This window comes from Merops nubicus, unplaced genomic scaffold (assembly GCF_000691845.1).
Source record: "Merops nubicus isolate BGI_N331 unplaced genomic scaffold, ASM69184v1 scaffold7345, whole genome shotgun sequence".
NCBI lineage: Eukaryota > Metazoa > Chordata > Aves > Coraciiformes > Meropidae > Merops > Merops nubicus.
The window spans coordinates 2,523-20,565 of NW_008608885.1; the positions used below are offsets into that span (position 1 = coordinate 2,523).

Sequence of the window (18,043 nt, forward strand, 5' to 3'; positions counted from 1 at the left end):
TTGTCAGATGTGCCGTGGGGAAGAGGAGGCTTGGAGAAAGGCACGTGAGCCATGTCATCCTGCCTAGCTGTGCTCCTGGACAAAGCTGACTCCTGGGGCTGAAGGCAGCCAGGACAAGAGAGCTGGATGCTCCCTGTGGCATGCTCAGGCACAAAGCAGGAGATGACCGGGGTCTTGGAGAAAATGAAGTCGTAATGAGCAAAGCTGGGAGATTTATTTGAGAACTACCAACGTGCTCAGCAGTAGTGAAGATACCACTATTGGTTAGGAGTCACTGACTAATAACATTACCTAAAATGTTTGAGAGCAGGGCATACCACTCACACGGGTACTACAGAGGCTCTATGAGAAACTCTCTTATCTCTCAAGAGCTTGTTGCCTTTAGAGGCTAAACAATAATGAAAGGTTATAAAAGCAATAAAGAGGGAGAGGATATAAAGAGAAGAGACAGGAAAAAATTCCAGGGTAGGTGGGCTTAGTCTGCACCTGTGACTTTCTAGCTGTTCTTCATGTAATGGGTCTGAAGATGAGGATCAGGTAAAGGCCAGTGAGGTCTTGATAGCACAAGTCCATGGAAAGGGATGAGAGTGGGACAGTCAGCAGGAGAGGCTGCACTGCTCAGGGCTGTATTTCTTCAGTTCATCACAAGGTAACTGGGTAAATACAGTTCTGGTGAAGGCAGGAAAGGATCAGGGGGAAATCTTTTTTTTCATAGATAGGAAAGAATCTGCAGGTTTTGTTGGGAAGGGTGGCATGAACAGATCCCTTTTCTGTCAAGTCCTTACTCTGTCAAGATTTTCTCAGTGTCATGCTGATTACTTCAACAGAAAGTAGGTGCATGGGAATGAGGTGTAACTTCTTGTACCTCCTGGGGGGAGCAGCCTATTCCAGCAACAATAGGAAAAAATCAGCTTCATTCATGAAGGGAGCAACAGGGAGGAAGGAATGGCTGTTTGTTCACGTTGCCTTAAGCTAAACATTAATGAAGTGCAACACTTAAGATGCTTGCATGCCTCAATTATGTCCACCAAGCTCACAAGTTGCCTTTCCAATTATGTAGGCTAAAAAATAAGGTATGTGTGAAGAGATTGCTCCCTGCTTATTACCTCTCTCTGCGAGCAGCAGCTCTGTTTTCTCTCAGCTGCTTGGGTGTCAGGTGTACTTGCACACACAGGGTTTAAAACAGCAACAGTCAAACAGTGCAAACACAGCACACGGGATGGGGATGGCATCGTGGAAATGGATTTTAACCAGGCAATAATCTCAGAGGAGAGTGGCAAATCAGGCTTAGCACTGCAGATGTTGTTCTGCAAACATGGAGGTGAAGCTTGGAAAGGCTCAGAATGTTGTCTGAAGGGGTTGCTTACTGAGTGGTGCTGACCTTGAAGGAAGGGACTGAGGACTAGCCAGGTACGTGATTGCTTTATGAATGTCAGTGGGCACCTTCTTAGCAGGGCTCTGCTTCTCCTCCTGCAGAAAGCTCAATTTCACTCTATCTGATCACCCTGTTAGGTGACACAATGCATCCTTCTAGTGTAAAACAAATATCAAATATACTTCAGAAAAAAAGTGTCCTCCTTAGTGCTTCAGACACACGGAGGCAAGATGATAATTTTGGAAAGCAGAAATTGTTTTGTTTACCCAGTCCATTTTTATTATTATCATTAAGTGGAAAAGAACTGACAGACAAAAATTCCTTCAAAATTGTGCAATAATAACAGAGCAGAAATCAGTGAATGAAAAAAAACAAACAACCAAACAAACAACAAAGACACAGAGTAGCAATTCAGATGGTATAGTATTAAAATTCACTTAAGGAACCAGATTAGAAGTTGACACTAACTCTAAAAAACTCATTATAGGCTGGCTGCTTGTAGACTGCTGCCCATTTTGAAGGATTAATTATAAATGTTACAGCTAGTTCCAGTAATGAAGATGCTCTCTGGGTCCAAGAGTAACTAAGTCGATTGCACCATTTCCCTTCTGAAGTCCATTTGAAGGAGACTTGAAAGCTGTTTCAGAAAGTGTCATTTCAGTCTTTCCCAATCACAGTTTTACATTTCCACCAGCAAAACAGGGAAGTTTGCCATTAAATAGTACTCTGTCCCTACAAAGACATTTCAAGCATGAAAACCCTAAACCTGCCCTGCAAGGGAAGGGTTTGCTGCTCGCTGAGTCGCTGGTGGCTAAGGGGAGTTTGGGGGGCTGCTTTTGGTGCCTCCAGACACAGGATTAGGAAATGACCCTGCCCTGCTGGTGGCCTGGGTGAACAGACCCCTCTCCACGCAGACAGGAGCCTTGAAGTCACTTCTCCCTGGGTTTCTAGAAACCAGCAAGGAGCAATATCATGGTGTGACCACCAAGGTCCTTTGGTCACGAGGCCAAAAGACAATGCCACATGTGCTGCTAGCTGGCCTTGTCCCAGCACGTGCTCTGCACACTTGCATGCTCTCTCCTCCCATTTCTGGCTGGGTATGTGCTCGTATGCATCTATATGTAGCTTGATCTCCATCCAAGGAAAACAGAGCCTTTTCCCAGCACTAAATGTGCAGCACTCTCCTCCTAATGCTGTGTCAAGGTGGGAGCACACCGACCAAGTTACTGCAGGGTTAGCTGGGGCATGGACTTGCAGCGTGTCAGCCACTCTGCAGAGGGAATACCTGCAGAGTTTTCCCCCTGTGGTCAACATGACACCTTCACCCCTCTGAAACTCCTCTCAGTTCAGGGTGCTGGGCTCCACGGGGGTGGTTGCACATGCAGGCTGCTGCAGGAGCTGGGCTGCAGCCATTTAATGGAGGAGGCAGCTGATGGGTGAAGGAGTGATGTGATTTATTCCAGCTGAAAGGGATGGCTCTTTTACTTTGAATGAGTGTTTCAGATCTCAGAAGTGGAAAATGGCACCTCCTTGTCTTTCCTTGTAAAGACCAAAACTCCTACCCCCAAAAAAGGCAGAAAAAAAAACCTTAAAGAACCCTGAGCTGAAGGAAAACAAACCTCATGGTCCAAAATCCCACCAGATTTTATTGTTCAGCCTTAGTCTCCTGTTCAAATGGACTTAAGAGTATCAGCAGGCATCTGCAGTGAAATCTGAAATGGATGCAAACACTCATTAACTGGAAGAAATTTTAATCAGGGTACTTCCCATACCCTTTTTTCCCCTCACGGATCCAAACATTTCACTGTGTTCCTATGAGGTAAACCAAATTCATCTCCCAAAAGTTAGGGTAACGGCTCATGTCACATTGCATAAGGCTACTGAAACAAAACCAGAATAAAATATTTATCCACGTTCACCTACCATATTTACACCAGAACCCTCCCACCCCCATACATCTCTGTGAACAAGATTCCGTGCTTCAAAAGTTCATAAAAAATAGACAATTTACCCAGAACTGTGTCTATTTACCCAGAACTGTGTCTATCCTGCTCAGTCCCCAGCTGGGGCTTGGACTACCTAGCTATAAAATACACTAGCCCTGTGAAGTTGCTTTGCTGAGAGCACAGTGGTGATTTTTGCAGTGAAGGGGAAGCCTTGGGGGGGTGGGTGCATTACAGTACTGCCCCTAGAAGGTAAATTCAGCTTGGCACAAAGCCTGGCTGCTGCAGTGCCCCGAGCCCCTGGGCAGTGCCAGGGCACCTGCAGACTGAGCACAGAGGGCTCTGTTTTGCCCACGTTGTGTTAGTGAGGCCCAGGTAACCCAGAGAGTTGTTTTTGAGTAAAGGATTACAACAAAACGCTTTGCTGGCAAGACTGATCTCTGTGTGAGTGCCAGCGAGCTGCGGGTACAAAGGAGTCTTTCAGAAGGGCCAGGAGTGACCTGTCCCCCAGCTGATGCTTGAAAGCATCCAAACAAGGGATTTCTGCAGCATAGAAAGTGGTTACAAGGGTCCCCCTTGGCATCAGTCTTCCATGTGAGAGAAAAATGCTGAATTCTACTCGCCTTACTGGAGCAGGATTTACCCTGGGGAAGTAAAGTAGCAGTATTTAACCAGTAGTGATTCTCACCAGAGAGGTATCAGCTTCTGGGATACTATACTGGAGTTTTCAGTTACCCGTACCAGAAATATTTGCTTAGTTAGGAAGGGATTCAATAAATCTTTATCTCTGCTTTTAGGCTTTCGTTCCTGTATAAAATGCTTTGATTTCTATCTTCAGACTATTTTAGCCTCTGAGTCAGATTCTGGTCTCTCCATGTAGCTGTAGGCAAATTGAGACACCCATGCTGGGTGGATTTACTCCAAATTTTTCCTCCTGGACAGCACCTGACCCTCTAACAAGGTAAAAATATTGCAACTCTGTAAGCTTGCTGCTACCTATAAAAATCTGGTTATAGTTTGGTCCCAGCTTTTGGGGAAAAAAAAACTCTCACTGGGGAGGATAACACCAGTAATGGAAAATAGAGTTATTATTTCTATAGAGTATCAAACCTTTCAGAACTTCAGCTTTTTACACGTGTTTCTCTATGTGAAATTAAACGGATCAGTCGCGTATCAAAACATAGTTGGCCTCTCTCATTTCATCAGTAGGAAGACTGCAATTCTAACTCGATTTACACAGCAAAAATACTTTTGGTTTCAACAAAGAAAACAGTGTGAGGAGACAGTGTGCTGTATTTTACTGGTGTGAAGTTTTTGCATATATAGAGCACGGACAGGCGTGACCCGTGAACATCCACTCGTGTCGTCGGCTCTTGGGTTGGCAAGTAGTTGGGTTTGTGGTGAGATTCACATTTTGCTAGCCAAAAAAAAACCAAAAACCAGAAAAATCTCGACAGTGGCAACCAGACATTTCCACTGCTTAGCTCTGTAGCCAGTATTATGTCTACTGGAAACGTGAGATGACTCAAAAAAAAAGACTATATCTGCGTCTATACATATTCCTTCTAAAGTTGAAGTCACAACTACAGCTGCCTGTAGAAAATGCTAATGAAGGAGGATGGAATAATGAAGGAGGATCGAATCCCCTGCTGTAAGCCAAATGAATTTAGATGTTTAGCAATTACTGCCCTGTACGACTGTGGAAAATCTGTATGTGAAACCATCTCCTCTTTGCACGCAGAGGATGCTCCCCCTTCTGTCCCACCGACAGAGTGGCATCTTAGAGAAGCTCCAAAGATGTCCTGATGAGCTGGGAACCTGTTTTAAAGGTGTATGCTTGAACTTCAGCTAGTGGCAGAATTTTTCAGTGATGATCCTGACAAGATTATGGCCCGTGGTGGGTCATGCCCAGGTGGGCAAGGGCTTGTGTGACCCTTGGCACCAGGGTTTGGTAGGGCCCAGATGCTCTTGGCTTATAGGTACTGCAGCAGGAAGCTCAACAACTCATCCATCAACATACTAGAGTATCCTGACAGGCTCTATAGATGGCTGAAAGATTGTGTCTTTTCATCAGGGTGTGGGGGAAATATGTAAAAATAAGGATTTTTATTATCATGGCAAGAACAATGATGGATGCCAAGATACTACTGCCTTGCAAGATAAAGTGGCACATGTTCTACACAATAATGTGTACAATGTCTGACGACTCTGGAAATCTGTTCTCGAGCAGATTTCCCAATAAATTAACACAACAAAAATACTTTCATATAAAACAAAGTCCAAAGGAGTTGTTTTTTTTTTTTTTAAAGTAAAAGCAAAACCTTCAGGGGACTATATTACTTCTCTCTCTCTCTACATATATAATCTCCTGAATTTTTTTTAAATAAATTTATTCTTGTCTTAGAAAAATAAAACAAGTAGCCAATTTAGTCAACGGAAAATATCTCACAGACTTAAAAGCATGCCCAGCAAGCATAGCCTTGTAAGACTAAATTAATGTTAAATCAAAGCAATTTGTTACTAAACCAACCTAGCCTGCAATTCACAGTTGATTGCTACAAAGTGTATTTTTAAAATTATTATTATTATTTTTTTTTTGGCCCATATAAAAATAACGTATTGCAACTCAAAGTGCATTTTTAAAATAAACAATCAACTATTTTTATCAAATAAAATATTTACACCATTTGGTTTTTACAGTCAGAAATGTGCTTCACGCGATGACCATGGGGACATCATCTGAAAATCCAGTTATCATTGGGGCTTCATCATCCTCATCTCCTGAAAAACAAACCCACAGTGCTGTTATCCTGGACAGGCTGATGAAGCTGGTCAGGAAACTGCCCTCAAACCCAGAGTATTGTGGTTGATACATCTGATATATTCAGGTTTTAGTTGATTTGCATTAGAGTGGCTTCAGTGAAGGTGCTAAAAACATTTATGCTGGGCCAGCTTTGTGCTCTTAGGATAAAAGCAAATCCAGAGATATTTTTAGGCTCAAGGAGGCCCAAAGCATGACAGAGAAGTTAAATCTTGCACTGATTTCACCCCCTTAAAGCCATCCTGAAAGGTCCCTGCAGGGAACCAAGGGCTACGTACCTAAGTCGTCTCCCGAGGAGAATATGGCTGAGCCCAGGCGGGAGCTGTAGTGGCTGTTGGCAAAGGCTGTGAAGCTGTTCTGCAGCCTCCTGTGCCTCATGTACAGCACCACGAAGCCAATCCCCAGGGTGACCAGCAGCAGGAACAGCACGGGCACCACCACGGCAGCGACGTCGGTGGACCTGCCGCCTTGTGCTGCAGAGGCGTCCTCACCTAGGGGCAGGGAGGGAGAGAAACACCATTTACAACTGGTGAGAAACACCATTTACAACTGATGAGCATGTTTCTCTAGGGAGTTTGTGAGGCTTGGTGGAGCATGAGGAAAGCCCCAGGGACTTACCAGTTCCCAGTTCATCATAGAGAAGCGTGGCCGGCTCGCCGCACATCTGCCCGCTGTACAGGCACCTGGCCTGAACGCTGAAGGAATAGTTGTGACCTATCTTCAGGTTGGAAACTTTGAAGAAGTTTTCTGTGGTGTTGCCCAGATAAGCTGTGATGTTCATCAAGCTGTCAAACATGTGAATCTCGTAACCCTGGGAGTTGTGAAAACACAGACCCCAAATCACTGGGCTGCAGAGGTCAGGTGTATTTCTTCTGACAGGGCTTTGAAACTTGTTTTTCCTTCTGAACCTAGCTTTGAGAACATGTGCTGTCTGTGTTGGGAGAGAGCAATGTGGAGCCTCCTCCAGGCATCCCCACTGCCCTTGGCCAGTTGAGGGAGGGAGAGATTTTGATCTATCTGGTTTGCTTTGTTCTCAGCATCCTCCCGAGACCACCCAAAACAGAGTCCAGTGCTGGTTATGGATTTTTTGGGATAGTTTTCTACCTGCCCAGACCCTGACTGAGAACATGTCACAGATGTTCTATCAAAGTCTAAATAATGACAATTCTCAGATGCTACAGAGGTGCTCCCTGGCAGGGTGGGGCAGTGGCCTGTTCCCAGTCCTTTCACATGTGTGATAAGAGACCTTTTCCAGGAGGAGAGTTATGTTCCTAAAATATGATTAATTGGATCAATCAGCTTTAGTGCCTTAGTTGTGATACAAACTGAAGTGAGCTCTACACAGAGGACTCATCAAAGGTGCTTAGGGGAGCAGAGTGTACTGGGGTACTTGAAAGAGTCTGTGAAAGAAGCCTTGCAGGGACTCTGCTCCAGGATTTTCTGAAATGCTGCCTGTAGGATGGGAGGGATGGTGCCACTTACCCGGCTTTCATTGAAGTTACTTTCCTTTAATGCCAAACTCTTCCAAAAAAGCAGAATATGATCATTTTCTGTTATAATTTTTAAGGCATCTGGCGCAGACAGTGGAACTGCAAATGAGGAAAAAAAATGGCAAGCAGGTTAAGTTTTAACACTGGTGACATTTTTTGCTGAGAAACAGCAATGGGGTCACTTTGCAACAGTGTTTTTTGGGGATGAGCACAATACTCTGCTTAGAAAAGGGCTGTAATGGAGGAGAGGACACTGGCATGTAACCTGGTTATGAGTTTTTCAGTGTGTTTTTATGGAAAGACCATAATGGTACTTGATGGTGTCTACACAGCCAGTCATACAGGTGTCTCTCCCACCTCCACCTAAGCAGGAGAAAAACTCCTGGCTTTGTTTGAGAGGCTTCCTCTCTCTCTGCTGCTCTTCAGGGGTTCAATTGCCTTCCCTGGGAGCTGCAGGAAGGCCCCTCAGCATTGGGCTTTGGCTGTGGGAGAGGACTAAGCCATGCAGGAACACTACTGCAGCCTCCAGCCAGCGCAGGGGTGGGATGGGGGCTGGATTCCCTCTAGTGGACGCTGCTGCCAGGACTCAAACCCACCCAAGCAGTGCTCTTTACCTGTGTTGATCTTCATGCTGGATTCTTTGCTCATGTTTCCTAGTTGAACAATCACGTGGTATTTGCCTCCTGGTTCCAGTTTCTTAATGGTGTACTCCACCGTGCTGTTCCTGGTTTTCACTTTGTAGATTTTATCTGTTTTTCTTACTAAATCTTTAACTGCAACAGCGTATAACTGGAGGGGGGAGGAAAGGCACACGTGGTGAAATATCTTACCCTCCTGCAGACTTGCTAGACAACTCATACAAGGTAGGAACAAGATTTGAATTAAACTCTGCCTGAACTCTACAGAAAGTAAGATTTCAAGCCTCTTGCTGGACTAGCTGGATCTCTGCCTGAGATGAGTAGTTACAGCTACAGAAACTGCAGTTACTGGAAGAGATTGAGGGTGGGAGGAAAATCTCAGGTTGTAGTTCTTAAGGAATCACAAGGATGTAATGCAAATTCACGCCCTGTCCAAGTTTCCAGTTTTGCTGGGAAGATTTATACCCTTAAACCTTTGCCATTAAAGTCCCTGGACCAGAATAGGAGCAGAAAGCTTGCTGAGAAAATGACTCGCCTTCAATGGAGCGAGACCTGAGCGTACGCCAGCGTGGCAGAGAACAGAGCTGGGCTTTGTTGGGGCTGTGCTGGAGCTGGAGGCAGAGCCCCCTGCCTGTCCTGGTGCTGGCCAGCCTGGACTCCAGGGCAAAGCTGAAGCCTGGAAAGGCATTTTATTATGTGCCCAAGTCTGCTTTCAGTCATCCACAGTGTGGATGTTACAGGCCTGAGCTAAGGACCAGCAATGGGAAGAGAGGGGATGCAGGTCTTGGAGGCGTCAGCATCTTGAGGGTAATTCTTTAGATGGAGTCTGACCTCAGACTCAGTTCTCCATCAGCTGCAGGGCAGAGATCTGTCTTTGAGCTAGGGTTTTATGTGCAGAGGGGTGGGAGAAGGTGCTGTGAGGTTACCATGTCCTGGTCGGGCGAGTCGTAGGGCGACTCCCACTTGATGACAGCGAAGGTCTTCCCGGTGAGCACCGAGTGGAGGTGCCGGGGGGGAAGCCGGTTGTCGGGGATCATCTTCACCACAACGTAGTCAGAGGGTGGCCCTTGGTAGGGAGACATCACACGGACCTTGAAGGGGTGACAGAGCAGTTAATACTGGGCCTGCACCCTTCAGTAACCAAGTACAGCCCGCAGGGCAGGCAGGAGGAGAACAGAGCAGGAGCCTACCAGAAACAGGTACTGCTCGTCCCGCTGCACGAGCACCGTGATGTTGTGGGAGGTGGTGGTGGTGTTGTGAGGGCTCCTGTACAGCTCCAGGAAGGATGTGGCATAGAAGATGCCATAGACCTGCGAAGGAGGAGCACAGCAGGGATGGTACAGATTGTGGTAAGGGCCACGGTCCCCACCCACACTTTGGCTGTTGCTTTCTAGGGAAGTGATGCAAATGCTATTTTTCTCTGGGCACTCTCTCCTGCCCAAGCTCAGGTTCAGTCTGCTCCCTCACCACTGCAATCCCTACCCTAAAATCCTGGGCTCAGCTCTCACAAGACAGCAGTCAACTGAAAAACCACTGGAGCATCATGCTATCTGTATTTCAGCCACCTCTCCACTGGATCAGTGGTTGAAAAGTGAGAAAGCTTTCCTTGCTTCTGCTCAGAGGAGAGCAGTTGTCTTCCCTTGGTTTTTCTGAGCACAAAATTCTCAGGGCCTTGCAATCCAAGCCCTGTGAATAATCCTGTTTTAAGACTTTGGTTGTGGTCTGGGGCTGTGAGCTAGACCCTGTCCTGGCTGGTGAGAAAAGGGAGTCAGTGCCTTACGACGTTCCTGGGTCCGGTCCAGCTGCACTCCACCGCGGTCTGGTTGATGGCCTTGGCTTTGAGACTTGGCGACACAGGTCTGGTCCCACTGGTCACCACGTGCACAAAAGACAGAGGGCTGTCACCCAGCTCCGTCCTAGCCCAGGCAGAAATTTCATAGGGGGTGTGTGCTGTCAAATTTGCCACTGAGCAGGAAGAGAAACGGGCACAATTATTAGGTGAGGCAAAGCGCTGCAGATGAGGCAGTGATGAGAAAAAAAGAGAGAGGCAGATGCCTCTCTTGGTTTGTGTTTTGATTCATTTAGAGGGATTTCCTTTAAAAAGAAGCACCTAGGACTCTGGTATCCAGCCTAGCCTTTGCTTTTCTGTATCGGGATGCTTTCCGGTGTGTGCTGTCAAATTTGCCACTGAGCAGGAAGAGAAATGGGCACAATTATTAGGTGAGGCAGTGTAAAGAAAAAAGAGAGGCATCTGCCTCTCTTGGTTTGTGTTTTGATTCATTTAGAGGGATTTCCTTTAAAAAGAAGCACCTAGGACTCTGGTATCCAGCCTAGCTTGTGCTTTTCTGTATTGGGATGCTTTCCCATATCCAGACTGTGCAGAGCAGTGATTTTCCCAAACCAGTGACTAATCTGATCACTGGACTGTATACAAGCGCGAGAAATTGTTGACCTTTTGCAGAGCAGATAAGGAATCACAAATAAAATCCCGTGTGATGAGAAAAGGCTAGTGCAGCTCTGGGGGATAAATCCCAAATCTGCTCAAAATCTCCAAGTCCTAAGAAGAAGGGCCAAGGATTTGCTGGTTTGTTCTTGCAAGATTTATTCCTTCATAAACAGAAACTACTCACTCGCAAAGAAAAAGAAGAAAAAAATCCTATAGCTTTCTGTAAAACCTTCTGTTTGGTGCTGACTAAAGCAGAATGTTGTACTTGGCACAGAATTTACCTTTTTGGATGGACTTTTCTCCTTCTATGATCAGGGTCCTTTTTTCCTGCCTGTGTGTATCAAATGTCCAGTAGATGTTCACAACGTAACCACTGACCTGTCAACCAGCAAGGGCACACAAGAGGAACTATCAGTTCAGCTGGTTTTGCAAGCAGTGGAAGTCTCTGCTAAAAAGTCTTGGCATTGTAATTCCCACACTAATTAACAGAGCTGGGGTGGTTTATGAGTAGTGAGAAATGATTTGGCATGAAATAACTAGTTTCAGAAAGTAATTTCAATATTTAGAGGTGACAGCTTATCCCATGGAGTATTTACCATTTACCCAATGCAAGCCTGCCTTTATTTCAGTTTCAGAAGTAAAGGTAAATGTGTTACCTTGATATTAGTAGTCATTTTGAGGCTGAAAGTTATGGAGTCCTCACTGTAGCTCTCAATGTGTATGACAGGTGGAGGAATGACTGTAAGTAAAGAGAGAAATAGCTGTTACTGCAGCACAAAGAGATATAGACTGAGAGGGGGCTGGTAAAATAACAGGCTTTTGTTACAACTATCACCTCTCAGACCAGGATTCCCTCATCTTTCCAGTCCCAACCTTGACTCTAAGACATATGCCCCTCAGAGAGGGCATAGATACGCTGTACCTCCATCACTTTTCCAGTAAAACACCTAAAAGCTGCTTTATCTGTGCCTTGCTCAGCACAGGCTGGAAGCAGAGAGGTCTGGGCACAGGTATTTCACTTTTGAACTCATTGGAACAGGCTCATATCCCAGTAGAGAGTTTCTGGCTTTCTGAGGAACTGGTGATGGATGTCAGGAGCTACTGTGGGACAGCTGCCAAACACTCATACAAAAGCTGAAGTTAAAGTTATTGCAGTTCTTGTTTCTGTGTTTCTCAGTTTTTCTAACCATTAGGTATTCCTGTACTTCACATTATCTGAATCCTGCCATTCTATTAGCACAGTGTTTTCTCTCCTTCCTTTGCCAACATAGTAACAATGTGCTTTTATCTAGCAAACTAGCAGACAATTCTGACAATAGGATATAGGTCTGGAAGAAAAACTTGGCATGAACACAAATGATTTCAAAAGGCTTTTCCAAAAAGAGTTTGGAAGGAAATGATTTACTGTGCTGTTCAAATTTATCTGCTGTCAGATTGTAATGTTGTGATAGTTCCTGGGAGCCTTAGTGGTCTTTTAGTGGTATAACAAACCTACAGGAGATGCAGAAATGATCATAATCATAACCTGAGAGGGAGAAGAATGAGCAAGCATCCTCTCAGCCAGTGACAGCACAGGAGTTAGTGGCAACGTGCCTCTCCTATCTGAAGGTAGGACCTAGCCTACACGTCAGAGGGAATCCATCTGCAGTCTAGAAGAGAGTGAGACCTTCTGGACAGGCTTCTCACTCGTTTCCAGGGCAGTACCTCCATCCTGAGTTCAGGGTGGAGAAGTCAGCACCCTGTCCAGACTGAAGGCTGAGGCAGCTCAAGTGAAGCAGTACAGCAAAGTTGTTAAATAGTGCAAAAAATGCTGAAGAGGGAAGAAGAGTAAAGGGTGAGGAGGTGGTTATGCAGGCTGATGCTAACTCTGCAGGCTTACACTCTGCCCTCCTGCTACCTTGTCCGAGTTGACTGAACCAAAGACATTTACCTTTGCCTTTTATGGTAGTTATGGATTTGGAATCACTCCAATTTCCCACTCCTCGACTAGTTACTGCAGCGACCTTTTCAAAGAAGAGGGTTAGTTAATATGGACACGTGTATGCCACCAACACTGTATAATGCAAACAGAGAATGAGGTTAGAGCAAGGTTACAGACGTGGCAGAGCTCATGGGAAAAGGACTTTGAAGCAAACAATAGCTTCATTACTTGGCAATAAAATGCTTATTATGGAGATAAAGCAGACTGCTTTAAGTCAATTAAAGGAATCTAAGAGGAGGGACGTGCATCCTCTCTGCAGATAACCACTCTCTTATGAGGTCTTTATGAGGAGTCCATCAAGATAAGAAGCTTTGGACTCAATCAACCATAGCACAGGTAAGAACCACGCCAGTGAAGTGCTGAATCTAGTTCCAAAGATTTATTTGGGAACACATTAGTACAGGAAGGAGCACCATGGAAAGCAAGGCTCACTCAGCTGACTGTGAGAATAACACTGGGGGTGTTCATCCCACCTCCCAGTGAGCTCCCCCAGGAACCCATCCATGCTCATCCAGCTCAGGGAGGATGGACAATGGCAGAGTATGTATTTCCCAGGGCTCACCGTGCAGACTTCATTTCCTATTCTTATTACTTCTGTCTAAAACGACCCAACTTCCCCCATGTGCATACATTCCCCACAGACAGATCTGCTTCTTCTCCCAGTGATGCACTAAGGACCAAATTTATCTCTGGCTCAGATCCAGTGCAATTGCAGTGACATTGGACTGGGCAATCACCAGTGCAGATTTCAGAGCACAGCCTGGCCTTCTGGGAGGAGCACATCAAGGGCCTTAATTCAGGCCTTGAATCTATACACGTTAGCAGCACCAATGCCAAGGCCCTGTTGTGGGCTGACATTAAAGGGCAGGATTTTAACAAACTACTTTTCTAGCAAGTATTTGACTGTGCACAACTTACACCATTTAGTGAAAAGTAATGAGAGAAAGTATAGATACAGCCTTAAAAATACTCACTCTAACTGTGTATAAGGTGTTGACCTGTAAGTTCTTGATCTCAGTGTAGTTCTTGGTGGTTCTAAGGGATGACCATTCCTTGGATCCACTCCTGCTGTATTCCACCTAGGTGCATCAAAACAAGGGATGAGATCTCCACAGTCAACAGCACTTTCCTCTACCTAATGCCCTATTCCTGACCCACCCCTCTCTGCAGATAGAACTTGTTCAGACAGGCCAGCCCGTGCTGCTGTGGGTCCCCACCAGCCATCCCCATCCTCCTGCCCATCTGGGCTCTGCTGGGCAGCAGGACTCACAATGAACTCCCGAATGAGGCCGTGGGCATTCACAGGGGGACTCCAGGAGCCCATCACCACACCTTCAGCTTCTTTTTTCAGGGACAGCTGAAGATTAAAGGGAGCATCTGGTACTAGAGAGAGAAAGAGAGGTGTTAGCAACAGTCACAGTTGTGTGTCAGACCATACAGGGAAAAGCAGGGTCTCCCTGAAAGGTTGGGACAGAGGGGGAATGGCCAAGTGCTCATGGCTCATGGGAGATGTCTTATTCCTGCAGTTGTGTGCCAAGTTCCTTTCACCCTCCTCTGGAGCAATGAAGGCTTTTTTGTACTTGCAGTGAAGCTAGGATTTCACTAGGCTCTTTGCTTTAGTTTGCATCCCTTCTTTAGCCTGACCACCCCTCTGCAGCTTAGAAACATCTTGCTCCTTGTGTGTGGCACTTAACAGCCCCACAGGCTCCTCCCTGCCCTGAGAGAAGAGATGAACTTCCCAGTGCCACTAAACCACTAAGTCACGGGGAAGAAAGAGGGCAGGCTGGGGACTTGGTGCAGGACTGACTCTAGGCAGGGAACCCACAGCCCTTTTCCCCAGTCTAGCACCACTCCCAGGCCTGTGGGAAGGTCTGGAAGACATCAGGTCACAGAGCCAGCCATGTGCAGGTCTGCTTACATCCTTCAGGTGTCCGCAGGGTGATGAAGTCATTGGTGTTGTAGACTCTGCTCAGACACTGCACTTGGACTTTCACCTGGTAGGTACAGTCAGGCTTGAGGACTTTCAAAACGCTGCTGGTTTTGTTGCTGTGGGTTTCCAAAATCTTCCAAATGCTTTCACCGACCATCCTGCACAAGAGTCACACTCCTCCAGTCAGGACAGTGCTTAGTAACAAAGGGTGAAACCATCTGTCTCTGTTAAGAACTTGCTGCTTAGTTTTCTCTTAAGGAAAGCAGCACCACTGGCTTGAAAAGATGCTCTCTGAAAGCCTGAACTAAACATAGCTGAGTGACTTAGAATCACCACCCTCTGAGGTTTTCTGTAACTCCTGTGCTCTAATTTCTTGCCTTTGTTCTCATTGTTAGCAGTCCCACAAAGTCAAGACCCAGGTGGAAACACCTCCCCACCACCCCCCTGAATAGAGTCACATTACTGAGTAAACAATCATAGAGGCACCAAATAAAGCTTTTCACAACTGCCCCTTAGTTACAGCTATTTGGGGTCTCCTTTGCCACCAAACATCAGATATTCCAAGCAGCACTAGACTGTGTAGCTCCATCTTTCAGGCCTGATTCAGTATGGTACTCTGCTGTAAATTTGGGCATAGTGATACCTGTGCTCATGCTTCTGTGTTGGATAGGAAGAGCAGTGGGTTGTGCAGTGCAATGGGCAGTGTACCTGTAATAGATGTTGTAGACACAGGAGGTGGAGGACATTCTTTTAGGCCGAGCCCAGGTCAGAGTGATGTCACCAGAGAAATCAGCTGTCCACTGGAGGTTCTGGACTTTGTACACGATTGTGTCATCTAGGCAGGCAACAGGAAAAGTTAGTCTGTCAGAGGGAAATGAGCCCTTTGCCTGAACAGGAACAGGAGTTATGTTTGTAGCACAGACATGTGGAGGCAGGAGCAGCAGGATCACTGAAGTCTGTGAACCGTTCAAAGTGGATGTGGGACTTAGGTGGGCTAACTTAGGATGTGTAACTGGTTATCAGTGGAGAAGAACAGGCTTGTCAGAGCAGGAACACACCCTTGGTGCTCCTAGCTCCCCCAAAAATGTCTTGGATGTCTTTATGCAAGCATCCCCTTTCCTCCAAGGAAAGACAAAGTGTGGCTGGTGATGTAATATTCTTCAGCCTCACTTTGGAAGTGTACTGAGCACCAAGTGATCAGCACAAGCCAAGTCACTCTGCTACTCGTGTGGTGAATCTGTGCTGTCACTGGAAGCCACCCAGGGCCTTTCTTTGCCTGGTTTTCCTTATCACATCTCTCATTCAGCAGAAGGACCCAGGCCAAGACTGGTAATTCAGGCAGTGGTCTGGGGATTGCCTTGACAAGGGCTCTGGCTCAATCCCCACCTGACCTTGGGGGAGCATCTGGGGGATCACAGCATTGTGAAATCCAGCACAGGCAGCAGGGAGGACCAGAGGTGCTTAGCTGAGATCACCCAAATCCATGTCCTGCTCCTGCTAGAACATTCCCTGCTCTCACCCTTCAGGGATCTCATGTTGGAGCCCACATCCAAGCACCATGGTGATGAAACCTAGCAGGCATGTGGGTCCACGGACAGGCACAGCAAGACAACCTATCCAAGGGAAAAGAGATGGTTTCCCCTTGCTGTAGCAACTGAGCTGTGAATCTTGGCAGCTCCTTCCCCCTCCCCTGAACCCCCTAGCCTCTTCCAATCAATATTTAATTAAAGAACTAAAACCAGATTGATGCTCAAACCCCAAAGCAGCTCAGTAGGAAAGCAGCTGAATCTCGTGGCTGGCCACAGACAGCTATTGATTGCTGTTATCTGCCCAGGGCAGGCTGCTGCCTGTGTCCTGCTGCCTCAGTGGGGCCACCAAAGGCTGGCGTGGCAGCAGAGCATGTGACACTGTTCCCAGGGTCACCTTGCAGAGGAGGACAGAGGTGGAGACTGTTGCTTCACCTGTGGATTATGTAAAACAGACAGCTTTGCTTCTACCCATCCTAAAATTTGGGGTTTTTTTTGTGTGTGTGAGGCTGCTGGAAGACAAATGGTCAGTGTAGAGGCTGTCAGGGAAATTTGTCCCAGCCCAGTGAGGAGGTACTTTGGACAATTGAACAGAGGCTGACACAGCTAGGATGTTGTGAATGAAATGTCCTGCAGCCAGGAGAGAGCCTCTGGGTGCTAACACAGCGTGGGGTGTGAGAAATGGGAGAGGGCTGCTGCTTACCAGTGCAGTTACTCTCATCGCTGCCATCTGAGCAGTCCAGATATCCATCACACCACTCTGTCAGCATAACACAGGCCTCTCCATCCTCACATTTATAACCATTGGGGCACGACAGGGTGCTGTGGGTAGCTGAAAGAGGCAGAATGTTTTCAGGACTCAAGGCAGGCACGTTTTCTCATCAGCATGAGGCTATTTGCAGTGCCAGTGCTGCTTCAAGGGCAGGTGTGATGCTGGGGTGGCTGCGTGCCAGGGATGGGGCTCAGGCAGAGGGTCAGTCATGGGGCTATGACATTCTGGCTGCACCTTCTGGCATGGTGGCATCAGAAGAACCTGGGGCTCACCAAACACAACCCCTGGACTTCTAACGGGAATGGCGCTGCCTGTTTGGGCTTTGTATCCCCTTTTTTGCCGTAGTACTGCAAGGACTTCAGCAGCAGTACAACTCCTGGAGGGCTCCCTGGCTCTCCCAAAGGGCTCCCCTGGGGCAGGGGCCGGCGGGGTGGCTGCCCCCGGGCACACTTACGGCAGCTCCTCTCGTCGGTGCCATCCTGGCAGTCCCGCCGGCCGTCGCAGCGTTTCCAGTTGGGGATGCACTCGCGGAGCTGCTGGCACTGGAACTCGAACCTGCCGCAGCGCCCCGGCACCGCGGGGGAGGTGGCCGTGCCGTTGGGTCCTGCGCACAGGGCCAGTCAGGAATCAGGGGTGGGCACCGCGAGGGACCAGAGCCTGTCGCTAGATGGCAATCTCTTCCCATCCAGCATCACCACTCTGCCGGGATGCCGCCTCGGCCATCCTCTCTCCTGACTGCAGAGGGCTGGAAAAGCAACTGGTTTGCAGGGGGTGTCCTGCACCAGCTTGGCAAGCCTGAGCAAGGAGCACAGCGAGGGCAAAGCCTCTCTGACCTTCAGCGTGGGTGTGAGGTGCAAACCCCCCCCTGCAGCCCCACTCTGTGTGCCTCTGCACAGTCTGAGACGTGGACCTGCGGTGGCAGCGGTGCCTGCCACGGGTGGAGCTGGAGCAGTGCCCCAGGAGCGGGGGGAGTTTTACATCACCCTGTGATTCAGCCCTGTCACTTTGCAAGGCTCGGAGACCGAAATGCTGAGAGATGGGATGGAAGAAGGGATGGGAGGGGTGAGGAAGAGGAGAGCTCACGGGAGGTGGGGCAGGGCTCCTCCGCGGGGACAGCCGGC

General features: G+C 47.5%; 1 protein-coding gene across 1 annotated transcript in view; it reads right to left on the minus strand.

Moving 5' to 3' along the window:
• Positions 1-5,606: 5,606 nt before the first annotated feature.
• Positions 5,607-18,043, minus strand: part of SORL1 (sortilin-related receptor, L(DLR class) A repeats containing) — a 37,244-nt gene continuing 24,807 nt past the window's right edge. Inside the window, exons 30-47 of the mRNA XM_008940391.1 lie at positions 18,006-18,043; positions 17,377-17,526; positions 16,854-16,982; positions 15,333-15,459; positions 14,613-14,782; positions 13,965-14,077; positions 13,669-13,773; positions 12,644-12,716; positions 11,370-11,452; positions 10,995-11,091; positions 10,048-10,232; positions 9,458-9,577; positions 9,194-9,358; positions 8,244-8,418; positions 7,622-7,728; positions 6,758-6,950; positions 6,418-6,630; positions 5,607-6,099 (exon numbers count right to left, since the gene is read on the minus strand). The exon at positions 18,006-18,043 is cut by the window's right edge and continues 115 nt beyond it. Coding sequence (XP_008938639.1) covers positions 6,032-6,099; positions 6,418-6,630; positions 6,758-6,950; positions 7,622-7,728; positions 8,244-8,418; positions 9,194-9,358; positions 9,458-9,577; positions 10,048-10,232; positions 10,995-11,091; positions 11,370-11,452; positions 12,644-12,716; positions 13,669-13,773; positions 13,965-14,077; positions 14,613-14,782; positions 15,333-15,459; positions 16,854-16,982; positions 17,377-17,526; positions 18,006-18,043 — 2,311 coding nt within the window. The 3' untranslated portion in view covers positions 5,607-6,031. The remainder of the gene's footprint in view (positions 6,100-6,417; positions 6,631-6,757; positions 6,951-7,621; positions 7,729-8,243; positions 8,419-9,193; positions 9,359-9,457; positions 9,578-10,047; positions 10,233-10,994; positions 11,092-11,369; positions 11,453-12,643; positions 12,717-13,668; positions 13,774-13,964; positions 14,078-14,612; positions 14,783-15,332; positions 15,460-16,853; positions 16,983-17,376; positions 17,527-18,005) is intronic.